At 41.3% G+C, this 18,966-nt stretch overlaps 4 protein-coding genes across 6 annotated transcripts in view; 3 read left to right on the plus strand and 1 right to left on the minus strand.

Annotated features, from left to right (window-relative positions):
* Window positions 1-412: 412 nt before the first annotated feature.
* Window positions 413-4,855, minus strand: ppp1r36 (protein phosphatase 1 regulatory subunit 36). 2 transcript variants are annotated; one of them, XM_077009083.1, is made up of 11 exons: window positions 4,537-4,854; window positions 4,353-4,417; window positions 4,159-4,245; window positions 3,689-3,825; window positions 3,484-3,553; window positions 3,307-3,405; window positions 2,769-2,909; window positions 2,452-2,494; window positions 2,013-2,227; window positions 1,504-1,698; window positions 422-1,348 (listed from the first exon to the last, which is right to left on the minus strand). In XM_077009083.1, the coding sequence occupies exons 1-11, from the start codon at window positions 4,558-4,560 to the stop codon at window positions 1,075-1,077; spliced, it is 1,350 nt and encodes a 449-aa protein (XP_076865198.1). In that variant the 5' UTR covers window positions 4,561-4,854; the 3' UTR covers window positions 422-1,074. The 2 variants fall into 2 exon arrangements, with proteins under 2 accessions (XP_076865199.1, XP_076865198.1); XM_077009084.1 differs by lacking the exon at window positions 2,769-2,909 and having other exon boundaries at window positions 413-1,348; window positions 4,537-4,855.
* On the plus strand, window positions 4,795-7,704 carry LOC143517020 (putative thiopurine S-methyltransferase). The gene is made up of 7 exons (XM_077009085.1): window positions 4,795-5,065; window positions 5,875-6,029; window positions 6,204-6,296; window positions 6,385-6,517; window positions 7,261-7,346; window positions 7,439-7,483; window positions 7,611-7,704. Exons 2-5 carry the CDS (start codon window positions 5,935-5,937, stop codon window positions 7,333-7,335), a joined length of 396 nt encoding a protein of 131 aa, XP_076865200.1. The 5' UTR covers window positions 4,795-5,065; window positions 5,875-5,934; the 3' UTR covers window positions 7,336-7,346; window positions 7,439-7,483; window positions 7,611-7,704.
* Window positions 7,705-8,559: 855 nt separating this feature from the next.
* tpmt.1 (thiopurine S-methyltransferase, tandem duplicate 1) lies at window positions 8,560-12,194 on the plus strand. 2 transcript variants are annotated; one of them, XM_077007800.1, is made up of 9 exons: window positions 8,560-8,591; window positions 9,083-9,196; window positions 9,340-9,463; window positions 9,552-9,684; window positions 10,385-10,437; window positions 10,539-10,613; window positions 10,776-10,861; window positions 10,952-10,996; window positions 11,124-12,194. In XM_077007800.1, the coding sequence occupies exons 2-9, from the start codon at window positions 9,187-9,189 to the stop codon at window positions 11,240-11,242; spliced, it is 645 nt and encodes a 214-aa protein (XP_076863915.1). In that variant the 5' UTR covers window positions 8,560-8,591; window positions 9,083-9,186; the 3' UTR covers window positions 11,243-12,194. The 2 variants fall into 2 exon arrangements, with proteins under 2 accessions (XP_076863915.1, XP_076863916.1); XM_077007801.1 differs by having other exon boundaries at window positions 8,572-8,591; window positions 9,371-9,463; window positions 11,124-12,186.
* A 703-nt stretch (window positions 12,195-12,897) lies between these two features.
* The window catches only part of ext1c (exostoses (multiple) 1c), a 44,191-nt gene continuing 38,122 nt past the window's right edge, over window positions 12,898-18,966 (plus strand). The window contains exon 1 of the mRNA XM_077009092.1: window positions 12,898-13,963. The gene's annotated coding sequence lies outside the window, so the exon portion shown is untranslated. The remainder of the gene's footprint in view (window positions 13,964-18,966) is intronic.

An 18,966-nucleotide genomic window follows, 5' to 3' on the forward strand; every position in this document is an offset into this window, starting at 1 on the left:
ATGATTGACAGATACGCCGACCATATGTGTGTGTGTGTGTGTGTGAGAGAGAGAGAGAGAGAGAGAGAGAGAGAGAGATTGCATGCTGTAGTGTGCAGTTGGGCAGTCTCTTTCCTTAAGGTTTAGTGTTATAGTTCCTATAGAATAAGACGTGTAGCCACATACTTCTTATGACTTTACTTTGTTGATATCTTATACGTTTATTTAGCATTTCGTCATTTATTTTGCAAATAACTTACCCTTTATAAATATTTCATTATTGCCCGGTGAGCACAACCGTATGGTATGTGTTGTCTCCCCCTAATGGACAAACGCAATAAAATGAGGCGACAGTCTGCAGTACACAAATTAGTACCACTGATTCTCTAGATGCATAATTTAATCATCTTATTCATTGTCTGTCATTTTCACAATCTCCCGAGAGAGCATGGGTCCCGCATTGAACGAAATGAAACTTACAATTCATATTAAAAAAAAAACCTTAAGATATTGTTGGTGGATAATTGCAATTAACTCTGCATTACTGTTTCCTCTGAAGCAACTTTGAAGGTTTGACTCACTGCACTCAGAAGCCACAAAACCACCCCGCCCCCTTTAAAACAAACAAGCGGATATGCATACACACTGTCCTCAGGGCGTTTATACAGACCCGGATTACCCAACTAATTAAGATGACAGTAAAACTTCTTGCAGCATCCTCAAACTCTGGAAGGCTACCAGCACATATACTGGTGCAAAAATAAAGCACACCACATGGACGACATATTGATAATGAGCTAAAAGAATTTATGTTAGAAAACTAAGGTGTTTATATATTGTATTCAAGTAATTTAAATTATCAAATATACTGTATAATATACACACAATTTATACTGATGTGTTGGAAGTGATGTTTTATTTCATAAACTACATATATCTGTTTGAATATTCTTTAAATAACTCTGTATAATAGCAAAACTCAGAGGTAGCACTTCTCCATGAATATGAGTAATAAAAAATAAAGCAATTCCAAAATGTTAAGGCCAAACATTTAATAGCCGAGCGATAGTGAGCGTGGACACACAGAGGTGATGTTCATTCCGTGTCTGAGGACAATGCTTCAGTGGTGACTCTGGATGCTACCGTGTTAGCCCGGCTAAGGCTGCTATTCTTGCCTGCTATTGTGGATCTCTTGCAGGTGAACGAGGGCCTGCTGCCCCTGACTTGTGTCTCATGACCCTCGCTTTCACCTTCGGAGTCATCACCACCGCTATCTTCATCGTCTCCCTCCTCCCCCTCATTCTTGGCTCCGTGAAGGATCAGGGTGGTGTAGCTGAACTCACTTAGGGGTTTTCCCAGTATGCCAAAGCTAAGGTTCCAGACCGTACAAAGAAAGGGTTTAAAAGAGAAAGATGGTGAGAGAGAGTGAGAGGAAACAAGAGGCTACATTGATAAGAAAACAGGTACAGTGAAATAATAGGTTCAAATACCAAATTCCTTTTTTTGGTAACATTACGGACTCACTTGAAAGAAGCTAGCTGTTGCCGGAGATCCTCCATCAGAATCTCACTGTCTACGAGTTCAACTGGCTGCTGTTTATGGGAGAAGGAGGTCTGAAACAGATGAGGGGCTTTTTCTTGTGGGGAAGGCAGAAAAGACACCATAACGGGTGAGCGCCGGGTCACAATACCGCTCAAGGCTGGCCATCGCTGAGACTTCCTGGGTCAAAGGCCAGGAGACAATAAGTGAAGGTCATAGACAGGAGAGGAACCCATAAACTGTAAAACAGCTAGCTAATACCATACAGGATATTACTTTAAAGTCTTTTGGGGAAAGGGGCACTTGTATGGGAAATGCAATTTCATGGCGTTAAAAACAAATTTTACAATCATAAAAATGTTTTTTTGGGACATTAGTCATTTTAGCTACAATAATTTAAGAGATGGAAAATATTTGTTTACACTATTCACATTTTCTGTACTCAAGTTTAGCACATTTATTGAGCATGATTTGGCAGTTCGTCTGGTTCAGACCTATTGTGTGTGACAGCTTGTCTGCACTCAGACTGGCCCTCTTTCTGAGTGGTCACTGGCTCCTCCTCTTCCCCTTCAGGCTCCGCCCCTTGAGCTCTCAGGGCAGGGTTAAATGCGTCAGAACGGAACAGGTAACCAATCTCAGCTTGGATTCCCTTCAAGTCCTGTCTACCAAAGGTAACCCATGCCACATAGCAGAAGAAGCTATACAGACACTGACGCACAAATGCAAAACAGACAGACATTTAGTAAGGTTTAGTAGGGTTAAAGACTTTCAAAAGATATTTACTGGAACAATAATAGTTGTAAAAAAATATTTAGAAGCATGCTTTGCAGTTTATTAATAAAATAAGTTTTTAAGGACAGGAAAAGTGAGTCTGGTTTAATATTGTGTCAAAGTAACAAGACTTTGGGCCGTCATATATAGCTTTTCACCAACCTCATACAGATGCCTGTCCCTGTAAGTAGATGACACCCTGCTCCTGTATACATAAAATATAATGCATTACACAATCATACCTATAACTGACCATAAAACATAAGCAAAGTAGGTTAAATCAGCTATATCCGATTAGGTTTTTATTGAAAAATATTTGTTTTTTACAGTTCACTATGCCATAGACAGCACATTCTTCATACTATATATTTTTCCTGTTATATTACAGTTAGTATGATAAACATGCAGCAGGAACTGTGGCAAAAGTGTAACCCAGTCTGCTGGTGTCATTATACGGGCTGTGCTAGGCTGGCACTGACCTGCCCCCAGCCATGTGGTGCTGCTGGGAAAAGCCTAACCCCAGCACTAGTGCAGAGTAACACAAGCCAAGGTGCTTCTTGGCCAGCTCCACTTTAGCATTCGTCTCTGCCACCACCTGTCTCTCTGTTACACTCTGCTCCCTGAGACAACAGAGAGAGACGGCCACACTGTTAACTGATCTAGAGTTGCAGCTGAGGTTAACCAGTGCAAAGGGGTTTGCAATAGCACTGCTATGACTTGGACTTTATTATAATGAGGTGTCACTATAATGTAGACAGCACTATTTGAAGTCTTCGCTCAGCACAGATGGTATCAGTAAATCTGTTTACTCATAAAATGTTAACAGTACCCATTTAAAAATTATTCTTACAGTACATTGTGTTCAAACTGAAAACGATATGCAACTGATTATTATGATTAGGTTACAGTATCTTTGAAAGTTAAAAAAGTAAAATATTTCTAGATGTTTTTTCTTATTCATATTCAGAGCTGGACCTTAATGTCTGTGCACATATTAATACCTAACTATAGACTCACATCATAAGGGTTTTGGGCCGTTCCTCTAGAGACTTCCTCTCCAAGTGGCAGGACAGGTAAAGCAAGAGACTGGCCAGAAACTCATCCATCTCCCTGCTCCTGCAGTCAGAGCAGTGTGATTAGCACCACATGTTTTGCTGTAGCTAGTTATCAAAAAGTAGAAAGAAAGATGCTTACTGGATCACATCCAGAAAGCATGGTGGAATGGGCAGGCATTCCTTCTCCTGTACTAAAGTGACTGCCACGTCTGGAACATAAAGATTATGAACACATTTACTACTGTAATGGATGCATGCCAGAGTGTTTTGGTACTGGGTGCAAACCAGTGTTGTTTTTAGAAGGACCACTATGATTCTCAATCACTTGAAATGCTGAAAATTACGTTTAATATGGTCAATGGTAACGGAGTCCCTCTGTGAGCGTTTTAGGGTAGCTTTGAGGGCATTCTGCATAGCAAATCCCGCAGTGTTCTTCATAGCAGAGCGCCCTCCTCTGGATGATATTTTGCGTCGTGAGATCCTTTAAAAACGCAGTGAAATAGTTACCCGTGCAAGTCTACGATAATTTCCAATACAGATGGAAATGATACAAATCTGTTAAAGCTACCAGGTGTCTGGCATTTCTGAGGAAAATGGTCAAAGCTGAGCGTCCTCCCACTGTATATTAGTAGTTCTCTCATTTAGAGTTCAGACAAGTGTTTCAGAAAACCGTTACTATTTCCATGTGCTGTTTTTTAAGATACAGCAAAAATGTTCAATATATCTGCACCCCATATGACCTGATTAACATGATACTTCAGTTCAGCAACTCTACTGTTTCCAATACATTTTTTTAATAGAAGATGTGACTTACTTTTCTAAATGGTTCCGGAAATGGTCTTGATATGTAGATGATTTTTCATTTTTTCTCTTCTCTTTAGTTTCCACAGATGTACTGTAACTATGAACAACAAACAGTGTCATCTAAAAGTAACGATTTTGCCAAATATCATAGTTTGACTATTGTAGTTTTACAATATCAGTGTGACAGGTTTCTAGTCAGTGTACCAGGTGGGTTCCAGCTCTTGTGTCTCGTCGTTCCAGCGCCATCTTCCAGTGGGAGGTGCACTTACCTATCAACTCAAAATACAGGCAGGGACATATTCAAAGTGCAGTGAAGTATATTCAAATATATTTTTGAGTTGCTGCTACACCTAATCAGTGATACTGATTACTGATAAACGATTCTCACCGTTTCATTCTGTAGTTTAGACATCTTCTCAAAAGTAGACCACAGTACAAAATATGGTCGCTATTTTGTTTAGTGTCTGGGGTAGGTATCCTGGCAACAGCCAATCAGGCCATTTTACCGGATTGACTACCAACAGAACTAGATGGTTGTTGTACCCAAAACAGACGCCTTTCAAACTTTTTTTTAATTATTTTTGTAAAATGCCATGCTACTTAGTGATACTGTAGTCTGATTTTATTTTAAAACAGCCTGTTAGGTTCTACAATATCGAGGAGCTTCAGCCAACGTGTGCTTGGCTTGCTCGTTCGCAATTCATAACATTTAGCGCCAAGTAATAACGTCTCATGGTCACGTGGTCAGTGATTTCCTCTTTAGAAGAGGGCGGGGCCAACGATGACGTAATGACAGGCTGCCTATCGCTGCGAGATTCCGGTTCATTTATTCAGTCAGTTCCTCTGGTCAGTCCATGATTCTTGTCATTTTCATAGTAGCCTGTGGTCTACCGCACCAACCGCTCTTTGCGACCAAGGTGAGACTAAACCTTTTGTTCATTTTATTATGAACAAATGTAACTTTTTGCTACGGGCTCTCAGAATATGTGATATAATATAAATATTTTGCGACATTTTGTAGCTTTTCCTTGTGGCAGTTTACCAAAAAACAATAGCGTGGTATGACTATTACTGTGTTCTGCAGCACTGCTACAGTAATACAGGTGCATCTCAATAAAATGAAATATCAAAAGGTTAATTTATTTCAGTAATTCAATACAAAATTGAAACGCATATATTTTCTAGATCATAACAGACTGATTTATTATGGCTTACAGCCAATGAAAACCCAAAAGTCATTATCTCAGAGAAAATCTTTATCTCAGAAAGAATGAGGTTTTCATTGGCTGTAAGCCATAATCATGAACATTTAACAGAAATAAACACTTAAAATAGATCACTCTGTTTGTCATGAATCTATATAATATGTGTTTCACATTTTTATTGAATTACTGAAATAAATTAACAAATTTTTGATTATATTCAAATTTATTTAAATGTGCCTGTATTGTGCATACATGTAGGCATAGGTTGCAGAAAATGAATACATTACACTTATTAATAATCTGCAGACTGAAACTGTGCAGTGTCACACTACTTTTTGAGACTGGATGCCCCTCGTGTGGACTTTGCTTGCTATATTACAATGTCATATAATGTCATGTGAGCTGGTGAACTGGTTTTTCACAACTGTTGTTAAAGAAATAACAGGCTTGGGGAGGTATATCCGTAATCTTTACTCAAAATGTGGATCATAAAAGCTAAATATTTTTGTTTTCATTTTCAGCCTACTGGTTTTAAGTAGAGGACTGAAGGTACCCAGCAGAAAGTGACCGAGGCCAGTGAGATGGCTGCACAAGCTAACAGGGTGATGTCAATAGGACAATGGGAGGAATGGTGGCAAAAAGGAATGATTGGCTTCCACCAATCTCATGTTCACAGGCAAGTGGCTGTTGTAGTATGTTATTATTCCATATATAAACAATGCATGAATGAAGTGTGAACATAAGGCATACATGCATATGCAATAGAGAATGGTGTTAATCATGTTTAAGCATTTGCCACATTTCTCCCTGACATTAAAGCTTTGATGTCTTTGGGGCGACCTATTATCAGAATGCTGGAGTCTAACTTGGACAAAGTAGTGGGTGGCCGTCAGCAGGTCCGGTTCTTTTTCCCTCTGTGTGGAAAGGCTGTAGACATGAAATGGTTGGTGGACAGCTTTTCATAACGTAATCAGAATAGTTTCCAAATACCATAAAAGATGTCTCAGTGATGTTGGTGCTCTGTTTCTCAGGCTGGCTGACATGGGCCATATCATTGTTGGGGTGGAGGTCTGTGAGGAGGGGATAAAGCAGTTCTTTGAGGAGCAGAGCCTGCAGTACACAGAAGAGCCAGTGGAAGCTATACCTGGAGCTAAAGTCTTCAAGGTGCAGTTTGCTGATTCAGTCAGAATTTCATCTGTTGTACCATTTGTTCTCGAAATCAACACTTTCAAAACATTATTGTTCATCTACTTGGAAGCTACTATGAAGACAATTGAATCAGTTTGAGTTATGGAATTTCTGAAGATTTCATATATGAACGGTGTTCAAAGCAGGGAGCTTTTTAAAAAGTAGTGGTTTCTTAGCACCACACAGCTCTCATGCAAATTAAACATTACCTTCCTGCTTGGACACAGCAGTCTGTGGTAAAGTAGGGCGATGTTTGCATCATGCTGTGTGGTCGCCATGTATCAGCTGGGGATTGCAATATTCTCATGACTGATGGGGAGCTGAATGCTCCATAGATAGAAACCCAAACCGCTCTTCCCAAGAAATGAAAACTGAGGAAATGAATTCAATCTTATTCAATGACCCTGCCAGTGAAACAATAGAAAATTTGAAAATAAAAAAATGTGAAAATACGTTGGCGAACGTAATTTGTTGAGTGGATTGCAGATTGGCTACCGTGAATGTCAATCCAAATACAACCGTCACTGCAGATGTGCGATTCATCTACTACTATTTTATGTGACGAGATCTATGCACGTTCCTTCACGATCGACCGACACTTCTTTCGCGATCGACCGGTCGATCGCGATCGACGTAATGAGCACCCCTGTACTACAGTAATGTCACTATCAAAATTGTGTTTACACTCCTATCTGCTCAGCTCTCATTCTGTCTTTAAGGTATGCCACTCTCATCACGTCTTTAATGGAGAAGAATTGTCGGTATCTGCTGGACACACTAGAATACGACCCTGAATTGTACAATGGTAATAAAATTATGTTTGTAAATTAGCTTGGATAAATACCATCAAGCATTTGTTTTCAGGTTTTCTATTTAATCAAACATCTTTCATGGCAGGTCCACCTTTTTTGTTACCTGAAGAAATGATCAAACAACTATATGGTGACTGTTTCTTTTTTACATGAAGCCTGCTATTCAAATATTAAAGTGAAATTGACATATATGCTGTAGATATTTGGTTACTTGGTGTGGTTGGTGAAGAGCTTAGACGTATACTTTTCCTTCCCAGGTGAAACTTGTGAAATTGAACTGGTGCAAACTGGAGATGCCTTTGAAGAAAAACATAGAAAATGGGGAATAGATTCTCTGCTGGAGAAAGTGTATCTTCTTACTCCAAAAGCCAAGTGAAGTAACCACCAAAGGGGAACAGATGTACTTTCTTTGTGCCTTCACCTCTGTCCCTGGGACACACCTGGGCTGGACCTAATAAACACCGTACACATCACACAGAGGCCAAAACAAGATACACACTGCAAGTGACTACCGGTAACAAATTGAAAAAATAAATATACTTTTTTTTTTTTTTTTAAGTAATGTACAGTATATTGTACTTAAATGTTTTTCTAAATTTGAATTATTGTGGTTCTTAAATATGTCAAAGGTAGATTTTTTAAATGTTTAAATTTTGAATTGAGTGATTCTATATTTTTCCCTGTGCTTGCTCAATAAAAGTAACATTTACTTTGTTTCCACAATGTTTTTTTATTTGTGTTTCTGAAAGCCAACAAGTTGCACTTTGGATTGAACTTATTATTGCATCATGTTTTTGATCTGAGATTATTCTACAGAATAAAATGTCTGAATGAGTGTTCATTCCAGACTGGTGATTCCATACTTTTTGCCAGGGGTTGTAGTTGCTAATAACGATCCGACCAATTCTTGTAAAATGCCATGCTACTTATATTGTTCTAGTGATACTGTAGTCTGATTTTATTTTAAAACAGCCTGTTAGGTTCTACAATATCGAGGAGCTCCAGCCAACGTATGCTTGGCTTGCTCGTTCTCAATTCACAACATTTGGCGCCAAGTAATAATGTCTCATGGTCACGTGGTCAGTGATTTCCTCTTTAAAAGAAGGCGGGTCCAACTGTGACGTGGTGACAGACAGCCTATCGCTGCGAGATGCCGGTTCACTTATTCAGTGAGTTCATGATCCTGTTCCTCCGTAGTAGCCTGTGGTCTACCGCACCAACCGCTCTTTGCGACCAAGGTGAGACTAAACCTTTTGTTCATTTTATTATGAACATTTTATTATGAATAAATGTAATTTTTTGCTACGGGCTCTCAGGATATGTGATATTGAATCCATATTTTGCGATGTTTGGTAGCTTTTCCTTGTGGCAGTTTACCAAAACAGTAGCGTGGTATGACTATTACTGTGTTCTGCAGCACTGCTACAAGGTAGTATTGTGCATACATGTAGGCATAGGTTCCAGAAAATGAATACATAACACTTATTAATAATCTGCAGACTGAAACTGTGCAGTGTCACTCTACCTTGTGAGACTGGTTGCCCCTCGTGTGGACTTTGCTCGCTATATGACAATGTTGTAAAACCGGCTTGGCTCACGACTAACAATTGTGGAAACTGGCTTATCGCAACTGTTGTTAAAGAAACAGCAGTCTTGGGTAGCCATTCAGATGAGTCCTTCCTCAAAAACGTGGATCAAAACAGCTAAATATTTTTGTTTTAATTTTCAGTCTACTGGTGTTAAGTGAAATGGCTGCACAAGCTAACAGGGTGATGTCACCAGGAGAATGGGAGGAAAGGTGGCAGAAAGGAATGATTGGCTTCCACCAATCTCATGTTCACAGGCAAGTGGCTGTTGTAGTATGTTATTGTTCCATATACAAACAATGCATGAATGAAGTGTGAACATAAGGCATACATGCATATGCAATAGAGAACGGTGTTAATCATGTTTAAGCATTTGCCACATTTCTCCCTGACATTAAAGCTTTGATGTCTTTGGGGCGACCTATTATCAGAATGCTGGAGTCTAACTTGGACAAAGTAGTGGGTGGCCGTCAGCAGGTCCGGTTCTTTTTCCCTCTGTGTGGAAAGGCTGTAGACATGAAATGGTTGGTGGACAGCTTTTCATAACGTAATCAGAATAGTGTCCAAATACCATAAAAGATGTCTCAGTGATGTTGGTGCTCTGTTTCTCAGGCTGGCTGACATGGGCCATATCATTGTTGGGGTGGAGGTCTGTGAGGAGGGGATAAAGCAGTTCTTTGAGGAGCAGAGCCTGCAGTACACAGAAGAGCCAGTGGAAGCTATACCTGGAGCTAAAGTCTTCAAGGTGATGATTCACAGTCAGAATTTCATCTATTGCCCCGTAATGTTCTACAAATTACCACATTAAAACATCAGAACACTTGTGAGAAACATATTACGAAATAGGTTTCCATAATAACATGGAAAAAAACAAAAGCTATTCTTCATCTACTAGGAAGATACTGTGAAGACTGAACAGGGGAACTGAATAGTCCATTGTGACATTTTCAAAAATGAGTCATACTATTGTCAAAGTCAAATTTATTTATATAGCACATTTTACAACACATGTTGTCACAAATCAGCTTTACATTCGTATGGGTCCAGATCCCTAATGAGCAAGTCAGAGGCGACATTGGCGAGGAAAAACTCCCTAAGATGGCCGGGATTAGGAAGAAACCTTGGGAGGAACCAATCTTCCATTGGGCGACCCGCTAGCAGAAGCCCATATTTAAATATAGTTCTGTAGTTGTAATTAGGACTCTAGCTGCAACATTATGTACAAGTTGGAGTTTCTCTCGGTACTGTTTAAAGCATTCAGTTAGAAGACCATTACAGTAGTCCAATCTTGATGTGACAAGCATTGACGAGCATCTCTGTATCAGCTAACGAAATTAAATGTTTTAGCTTGGCGATATTACGAAAAAAGGCAGCATTAGAAAACCGAAACAAACAAAGCAGAAACAATCATGCCATCCTAGCTAATGCACTGTCTCTATTCACAGAGTTGTGACAGAAGGATCTCCATCTATCAGTGTGATGTGTTCAGTTTCTCCAGGTACACAATATACACTCTAGTTTTAGCTAACGAAGCAGGTCTGAAATTCTTCATGTGAATTCTGTATTTGTGACTCTATCATTCTCTTTCTTTTTGGGCAGTGCTATAGAGGGTCAGTTTGGAGGAATTTGGGACAGGGGTTCTCTAGTTGCCATAAGCCCATGTGACAGGCAGAAGTAAGTGAAGGAATTTTGTAGTGGTAACACTGAAAAGTACATCATTCCAAACTTGAACAAAGTCATTCAATATTCTACTACAGGAATGTCAGAGGTCTTTGCTCAGCACCATCAAAAATGTGTGTTTACTCCTATCTGCTCAGTTTTCATTCTGTCTTTAAGGTACGCCACTCTCATCACGTCTGTAATGGACAAGAATTGTCGGTATCTGCTGGACACACTAGAGTACGACCCTGAATTGTACAAAGGTAATAAAATTATATTCGTTAATAAGCTTGGATGAATACCATCAAGCATTTTTTTCAGGTTTTCTATTTAATCAAACATCTTCATGGCAGGTCCACCATTTTTTTTACCTGAAGAAATGATCAAACAATTATATGGTGAGTGTTTCTTTTTTACATGAAGCCTGCTATTCAAATATTAAAGTGAAATTGACATATATGCTGTAGATATTTGGTTACTTGGTGTGGTTGGTGAAGAGCTTAGACGTATACTTTTCCTTCCCAGGTGAAACTTGTGAAATTGAACTGGTGCAAACTGGAGATGCCTTTGAAGAAAAACATAGAAAATGGGGAATAGATTCTCTGCTGGAGAAAGTGTATCTTCTTACTCCAAAAGCCAAGTGAAGTAACCACCAAAGGGGAACAGATGTACTTTCTTTGTGCCTTCACCTCTGTCTCTGGGACACACCTGGGCTGGACCTAATAAACACCGTACACATCACACACAGGCCAAAACAAGATACACACTGCAAGTGACTACCGGTAACAAATTGAAAAAATAAATATACTTTTTTTTTTTTTTAAGTAATGTACAGTATATTGTACTTAAATGTTTTTCTAAATTTGAATTATTGTGGTTCTTAAATACTGTATGTCAAAGGTAGATTTTAACATTTTTTACATTAAAACATTGTAAAAAAAAAATCATAAAACAACAATTAAGGTACTCTAAAGAAACAGATTTTAATATGACATTTATCATGTCAGAAATCACTGTGGTATATTCCTTTCAGAGTAAAACTGGTTTAGGAATAAGGAACAGGAGATGAATAATGAACCTTTGTGGCATAGCTCAGCAGACACTTAAGTGACGGCAGCGTTCTCACTTAACCCTTAATAAAACTGCTCAGCAATTATTTTGCTTAATCCAAATAGACCTGTAAATTGCAATTTTTTACAAAAAGAATCCAAATATGTTATCCCATGGTTTTATGATTAGTCATTATTAGTACAGGAAAACAGTAGCAAAAAAAGTGGATCCCCTTCATGTTGGCAGACTGAACCCTGATGTTCCTGAGACCACAAATATCCAAAACTCAAAAACTCACAGGAGCAAGAACTGCTTTTGAGAACTGCTGTTTAAGTGTAATAACAGCGTTATATATGGATAGGTAACACAGTAAATACTTCATCTAAAATTTAATTGCTCTGTCACTTAAAACAATATGATAGAAACATTCTGAAAACTGGTCGATCACATTCAAGTCAACTGATTTGAAAAACCACCTGTCTGCACTATTTACTCCTGACTATCAAAAATGATAGAAGTCAAAAATGATAGAAGTCATACTCATATTTAAGGTGACAGTACTATACTTGAACACAAGATGGCAGTAGACTGAAATAAACGTCGAATGGACACAACTAGGACAACTGGAGATGAGCATGTAATAGTTTCATTACCCTTGTAGTGTATGAACAGTTAATCGCTAATAATTTCTATTAACTTTAGAATTTGACCTTAATCGGACAGTGAAATGTTCGATATAAGCCGTTCATATGAGATTATAGTAAAACCTTAAAGAATTAAGATATCTTGTAGAGATTACATTTGTGTCATGACACTACGATACAAATGTAAACGTGCAAATGTGGATATTTCCTTTGTTGTCACATTTGAATCCTACACTATTGGATTTTGGAAAGCCGCATTATTAGTGACTTTAAAATGTGAATTGGCGTATTTGGTAGTGTCCAATAAGCAAGTTTTAGTTGCTATCGATAGGCCGTAATCACCTGTCACGTTAAACACACAGTGGCCAAGGTCGATTGAGGTTAATTGCAAAACTGTTATGTGCGTAACGCGGTGGTTTCAGGAACTCCAGCCACTGTGTGTGTGTGTGTGTGTGTGTGTGTGTGTGTGTGTGTGTGTGTGCGCGCGCGCGCGTGCGTGTATGTGTGTGTGTGTGTGTGTGTGTGTGTGTGACTACTTTAAATACAGCATTTGCGAAGACACCTCGAGGGCCCTGAACCAATCACAAACGCCGGGGGGCGGGTCGTATGAAATATTGTGGATCATGGAAAGCGGATAATATAATACATATGTTTTGCGAGCAGAATTACTACAGCTGATCGCTAATTCCAAATATTGTTTAAATATAGAGTCAAGCGGAATACGTGCTTGCGTGATGTGGGGACTATAACGTGTAAGTCCCAGTAGAAGAGAGCGCTCTTCGGGGAGTGTGTCCGTGTCTGATGGGGCGCTGGGTGATGTATCTCATACCTTGTGCTCGCCTGTTCTCTTGTCGTAAACAATGATCGGTGCTTTTTCATTACATCAATAGACGCGTTTCCGATACACCACAACGTTTTAGACCGCAAAAAGCCCTATGTAGGTCACTAATAATGATGATCTTAATGTTTTAACCGAGTTATAGTCACCAAGGGCAGCACGACTATTGTTCCCTGTTCATATTTCATAAGAATGCGAGACGAGACGTTATTAGTTGGTACTGTTTTCTAGCTGTACTGTGAATACTCCACCAGCGCCTCATCCACCTTCCGTGAAGTAAACAGACGCGTCGTATGAGACTCGGTACCGATACGTGCTGTGGGTCTGCACACATGGATGCTTACAAAGAAGCACTTCATGTTAGCCATTAACTGGAAACAGAACATTCACTACGATGTTCAGCCCCATCTCTGTGGGACTGTACCTGGCGCTGCGTACGAATAGTTGCGTTTTTGCCCAAATGTGTATATGAGGCAGGGACGGGGGAGCAGACAGGGGCGGAGGGAGATTATTTTTATGGATGCCCCCGGTGCGTGTGTGCGCGCGTCAGTGGTGTAACTCAGTCATGTTGTGGAGCTGGTAACACCACCACACCAGCAGCGCAAAGTACAAGTCCTCTGCTGTGGCCACATACGCGTGGACTCTTGTAGACTCGAGGGCGATTTAGCAGTAGATACAGTGTGATGAATGTTACTGTATCGCATGACATTTCCCGAAGAAAACGCACAGGGCTGACATACGGTGGACGGACGCGCAGAGGTTCGTTAGATGAAAGATCGGCGAGGATGCGCGAGCCCTGCGGTCGTTCCGGCGGAGCAGCGCACCGGTAACAGGTAACGCAGCGCAGCTCACTCATCTTTTACTCGTTACAGCGCGGAGTTAGAGAGACGCTCAACACAGAAGTGACAGTATTTGATGCAGCAATGATGCTGGTGCTTTCAAACGAAATCGTCTCTAATGTCATCTAATGGATAATGCTTAAAATATGTTGTTGTCACTGTTAACAATCTGATTGGATCGATAGGGTATCGGTATGGTAGACAGCTGTACATCAGGTGGAGTAATAGGTATTTGAAAATGGTGTCCACGCGCTGTTGATGCTTGGCATCTCAATTACAACCCGTGTGTAAGGACCATCTCATCTTCTAATTTGCACCATAGTACATATATAATGAGATACTAAGATGAGACATCACTGAACTGTGCTCAAGACTCTGCCAGGATTTCAAATATCCTCCACCAAATGGGTCGCATAACACTTATTTTAAAACACTGAATTGGTTTTCAGCTTCTAAATCATAAACAGTTGTCCTCGGTAAATGTGGGGTGAATGCCAGGCTCTAGGGTCTTTGCCCTTTCCAGCTGACCTTAGCATAGGTTTCTGTGGTCCTGGAGAACAGGTAGTACAATCCACCTCCACTGTGAAGGGGAAAAGGGGGTGTGTGAGGGTATGATGGGGAGGGGCTGGAAAAATGGCTGGAATCTCTGCCCCTCTTGACAGGGGCTAATAACTCATTCCATAGCGTCACAGAACCTAATGTATATGACTTCATTTGGGGCGCAGGAAGGTGAAAGGGAGGAGGGGTGGAGGATGGGTGGAGGAGGGGTGGAGGCAGCGGTGGTGGTGGTGGTGAATAGTCCTGCTTTTACGGCACAGTGGAGGTTCTGTGCACTCACAGCGTGTTAGGCAGCAGAGCAAAGAAGCATGCGCTTAAAGTATTTATACAGACGTGACTGCTTAGGCTGCAGTAGAGAGAAGGGCACTAATTGTCTCAGCCCATCCTGTTCATTAATTAGCCCTTGTGGCATGTGCGCGAGCTGCATATTGTTGAGGCATAATTAATCAAGCCGACTAGTAATTATTGTGGTTTGGAAATTAAGATGTAAGTGGTAGTGGGGGGCTTTCAGCCAAAGGTAAACATCTTATTAACTGAATCTCACCCTTTCAGGCTCTTCAAGACACCACATTAGCAATTTCATTCTCTTTCTCTACTGTTTTCCACTCGTGAAATTATTTGTGGACACAGTACAGTTGAGCCCAAACAACTCTGGGGGAATGTCCTGTTTCTCAGAGAAGAATGCGGCAGCCTGATACAAGACTGACATTTGGAGTGAGGTGGAGGTTGTATTTGCTCCAAAGCACATTTAGATGCTAGGCCATGCGGTCCAGTGGTGAGGTGAACCACAGGCCCCTCGCGTTAGCGGCGAGAGTCCAGCCCAGCGGGGACAGGCCTGCCGCTGGCGACGTCAAAGCTTGTGCTCTGGCCCATAATGACAGAGTCCCACATTTAATTTTAGCCAAATTTGCCTCAATCACCTCACCGCCCCAGTTGTTTTCCTCCGAAATCTGCCTCCTTCTGCAAAACTCAGATGTTGCGTCCCAGAGCAGCTCGAAACCAGTGGCTGAAATTGTAGTGTGATTCTAAACCCGGCAAGAAGAAGCAGACCAGCTCTTCAGAGACAGTGAGGCTATTCTGCAGCTGTAGTTGGGACAGACCAACACTGTGGGGCAGCTCCTGAGGGCACAGCCTGTGTATCAGACCACGAGGGTCCTTGCCACACTCTGATGCTTTTCCAAACACTTCCCCAGTATTATAATGAAGGATGTTATGTTGCTCTGAGTAGGAGTGGAGGTTTACCGGCTCCCTTTTGTTATGCTCTCAGCTCTGTAAGATTTTCCCTTTTGTGTTTTTAGACTACAGTTCACAGACATCACCTGTCACCACTCCACATGTAGAGGCCTTTCTTGCAGGCTGATTTACCTTTTGTTAGGTAGCGGCTCATCAGCTGTCTTCACAAAGGAGTTTTAACCTTCATGTTTGCCTTCTGGATTCAAAAAGTTAAAAGTAATAAAATGTTGAAAGAAATTTAAAAAAGTTTAAAGATTGCCTTCCATATGTCCGAGTCAGATTTCCTCTTTGGGGATAATAAAGGGAACTGAACTGAACTTCCTATTTTCCAGGTCTGTGGGCCAGGGAGGAATTTGGTCACATACTCTGAAAATTACTGGGTTAAATGCCAGTGGCTTTAGGCTACTAAAACAAGAGCGACAGTGATGTGGCCAGTAGGCCGACCCGAGGAGAGAGCGGGTCGTGGCGTGGGGAAGAACGGCAGTGAGCTCCTCGTTCCTGATATGGATCTGGCACTTGGAGTCGTGTGGATGTTGTGTTTGTGTTTGGAAGGTCATACCGTCCAGCAGCGAGGCTTTAGTCAATTACCGTTAATTCAGGTAGACACAAAGGTGTGCTCTTCGCTGTCACCCCAAAGCTGATCTGACAGAATGCCCGTCGAGACAGCTCATAAAGCAGCCTGACCTAGAGGAAGTCACACCAGTTGTGTCATCCACTATAATGAACCCTAGCAGGATTTCTCTGACACAAACCCAAGCTAAGGTTAGTCCTCACGGTCTTGCGTAAGAAGGAGATGGGGAGGGGCTCAGCTTCTTGTCCAGCTGTCACTGGTCCTCCATGTGAGAAAACAAGCCGGGCTACAGCCGTCTGGACTGCTAGTGGGTAGTCTGCCACGGCGCAGAGAGATAGCATGCCCTGCTAACAACTGCTCGATGGTGGCCATCGCCACCTGCTTGTCCTATCCCCCCTCTAAGATCCAGTCCACTATAAATCATCTCTGCTTGTTCCCATGAAAATCACAAAGATCTTTCAGTCTGAGGAAGGATCGTTCAGTTCTCTGGAAACAACGCAGCAGTTAAAGAGCAAATGAATGAATTATAAAAGTGTCATGAATGCATTATACTGTTAGTCCGAAAGGTTGCATAACACAAACAAATCATTATCACGATTATATCGCTGCATATTAGGATTGTCATGGCATTTTCAGTATACATAAAGGCACTGGTGAGCGTTTGATTTAAATACTGTAATATGGACCTGTATGATTTTGACAAAAGTCCTGAATGTCTGAGAATGAGAATGCTCTTAGAAAACAACAAAAATGTAGGATTTCTTACAGAACGAACTTGGATATTGTAACCATTTGTGATAGTAGTACTGCACAGGTCAGTATTGTAATAACAGCCAACCAATTGATTTATTGATATATTGTGCCATAAGTCAAGGTGTCTGGAGTGTCGTCTTCTTATAGATACATCTGCTTGGTTCTATGGTTCTTGGTTCCACACAAAACCCTGATTCTGACTCTTGTCAGCGTCTACCAGAGAAGATGAAGCAGGAGTCATGAAGAGAAGCTGCTAAGGAGAAGTGAAAGGAAGTGAAAGAGAGAGATAGAGAGAGATAGTCAAAGATGGTCAGAAAAAAGATACCAGACCAGCAGTGATAGAGGCTGGACTAAATGCTGAGAGCGTGTGTGTGTGTGTGTGTGTGTGTGTGTGAGTAGGTATATATGTGTGTGAGCGTGTGTGTGTGTGTGTGGGTGGGTGGGTGTGTGAGCGTGAGGGTGTATGTGAGGGTGTGGGTGTGTGTGGGTGTGTGTGTGCATGTGTGTATGTGTGTGTGCGCGTGTGTGTGTGTGTGTGTGTGTTGGAGAATGACTCCTGGCTTGCTCAGCCCTCAGCCCTCGCTGTCCTTCCTCCCTCCAGCCGGTCCGTCTCTCTCTCTCCTGCTCTGGGGCTTCCCAGGTCCAGACACATCCTGCTTTTGCATTGTCCTATATTTACCAGCCAGGCCGTCTTCCTTCCACTCCCAGCATGCACTGCAGCGGACTGCAGGAGTCTGCTTCGCTGTCGGGACAGATGTTTTAACTGCAATCAATTCCCTGGGAAAATTGAGATTAACTTCACCTGTGCAGCAGGGAAAAGGCGAATGGAAGAAACGAAAGGAAATCAATATCTTAACTAAAGGAAGCCGTGAATTATAAATGAGCAGCATGTAAAGGAATCCTGGGCATCTGAATCTTGACAAATTTCTGTGCCCACCACACAGCAACGAGAGGAACATAATCATGCAGGAGGCATCTCACTCACCTTATGCTTAGTATGTACCTGCACAGAGATGAATAACACAGGATCTAGTATGTACCTGCACAGAGATGAATAGCACAGGATCTAGTATGTTCCTGCACAGAGATGAATAACACAGGATCTAGTATGTACCTGCACAGAGATGAATAACACAGGATCTAGTATGTACTTGCACAGAGATGAATAACACAGCACCTAGTATGTACATGCTGTGTATTAATCTGAGTGAGGGCCACACAGTTTAGGCTCTGTATGCTAATATGTTGTGTTTGAAATGTAAAGACTATGATGTTCAGGTGTTGAGTTTCAGAGTTAATTTGAGTGTATTTACTTTTATGTTTATGTTCATGTTCATATTTATATATGCAGCAGCATTTGTACATGTCGCCTGTGCTTCAGGGGACCAGGGTGATTGACATGTGGAAATGATGGAAATGATTAACAAAAAACAGATGATGCACTTTAGAACGGCAAGGAGTCAGTGGAACTTTTGGTGCTGTATCTGAAATCTGTGTTTTTCTTCAAAAACTTGTTTTTAGCTTGGATTGATTTATGACAGAGATATATATAATGACAGCGTTCTACCCAGCAATCAGCCTGAAACACACACATACACTCACAGAGAGAGAGAGAGAGAGAGAGAGATACACATGTATGTGTTTAGATTTTTTTTTTCTAAAAATCCTGGTTATTTAGCACTTGAGCAGTGATGTCACTGCTGTGTCTGCCTAAGATGCAGCCACACAGCTGGATTTCAGCACAGTGCAGAGCAGATCACTCGCTGACGTGTGAGCACCAAGATCTACAGCTTGCCTCCCTGTCCAGAGCGACCCAGGTTGGGAGCCTGGGGAGATGAAGCTAATGAGAGAAGAGGTGTGAGGGTGGGCCTCAGCACGCCAG

The sequence above is a fragment of the Brachyhypopomus gauderio genome, chromosome 6 (genome assembly GCF_052324685.1).
Source record: "Brachyhypopomus gauderio isolate BG-103 chromosome 6, BGAUD_0.2, whole genome shotgun sequence".
NCBI lineage: Eukaryota > Metazoa > Chordata > Actinopteri > Gymnotiformes > Hypopomidae > Brachyhypopomus > Brachyhypopomus gauderio.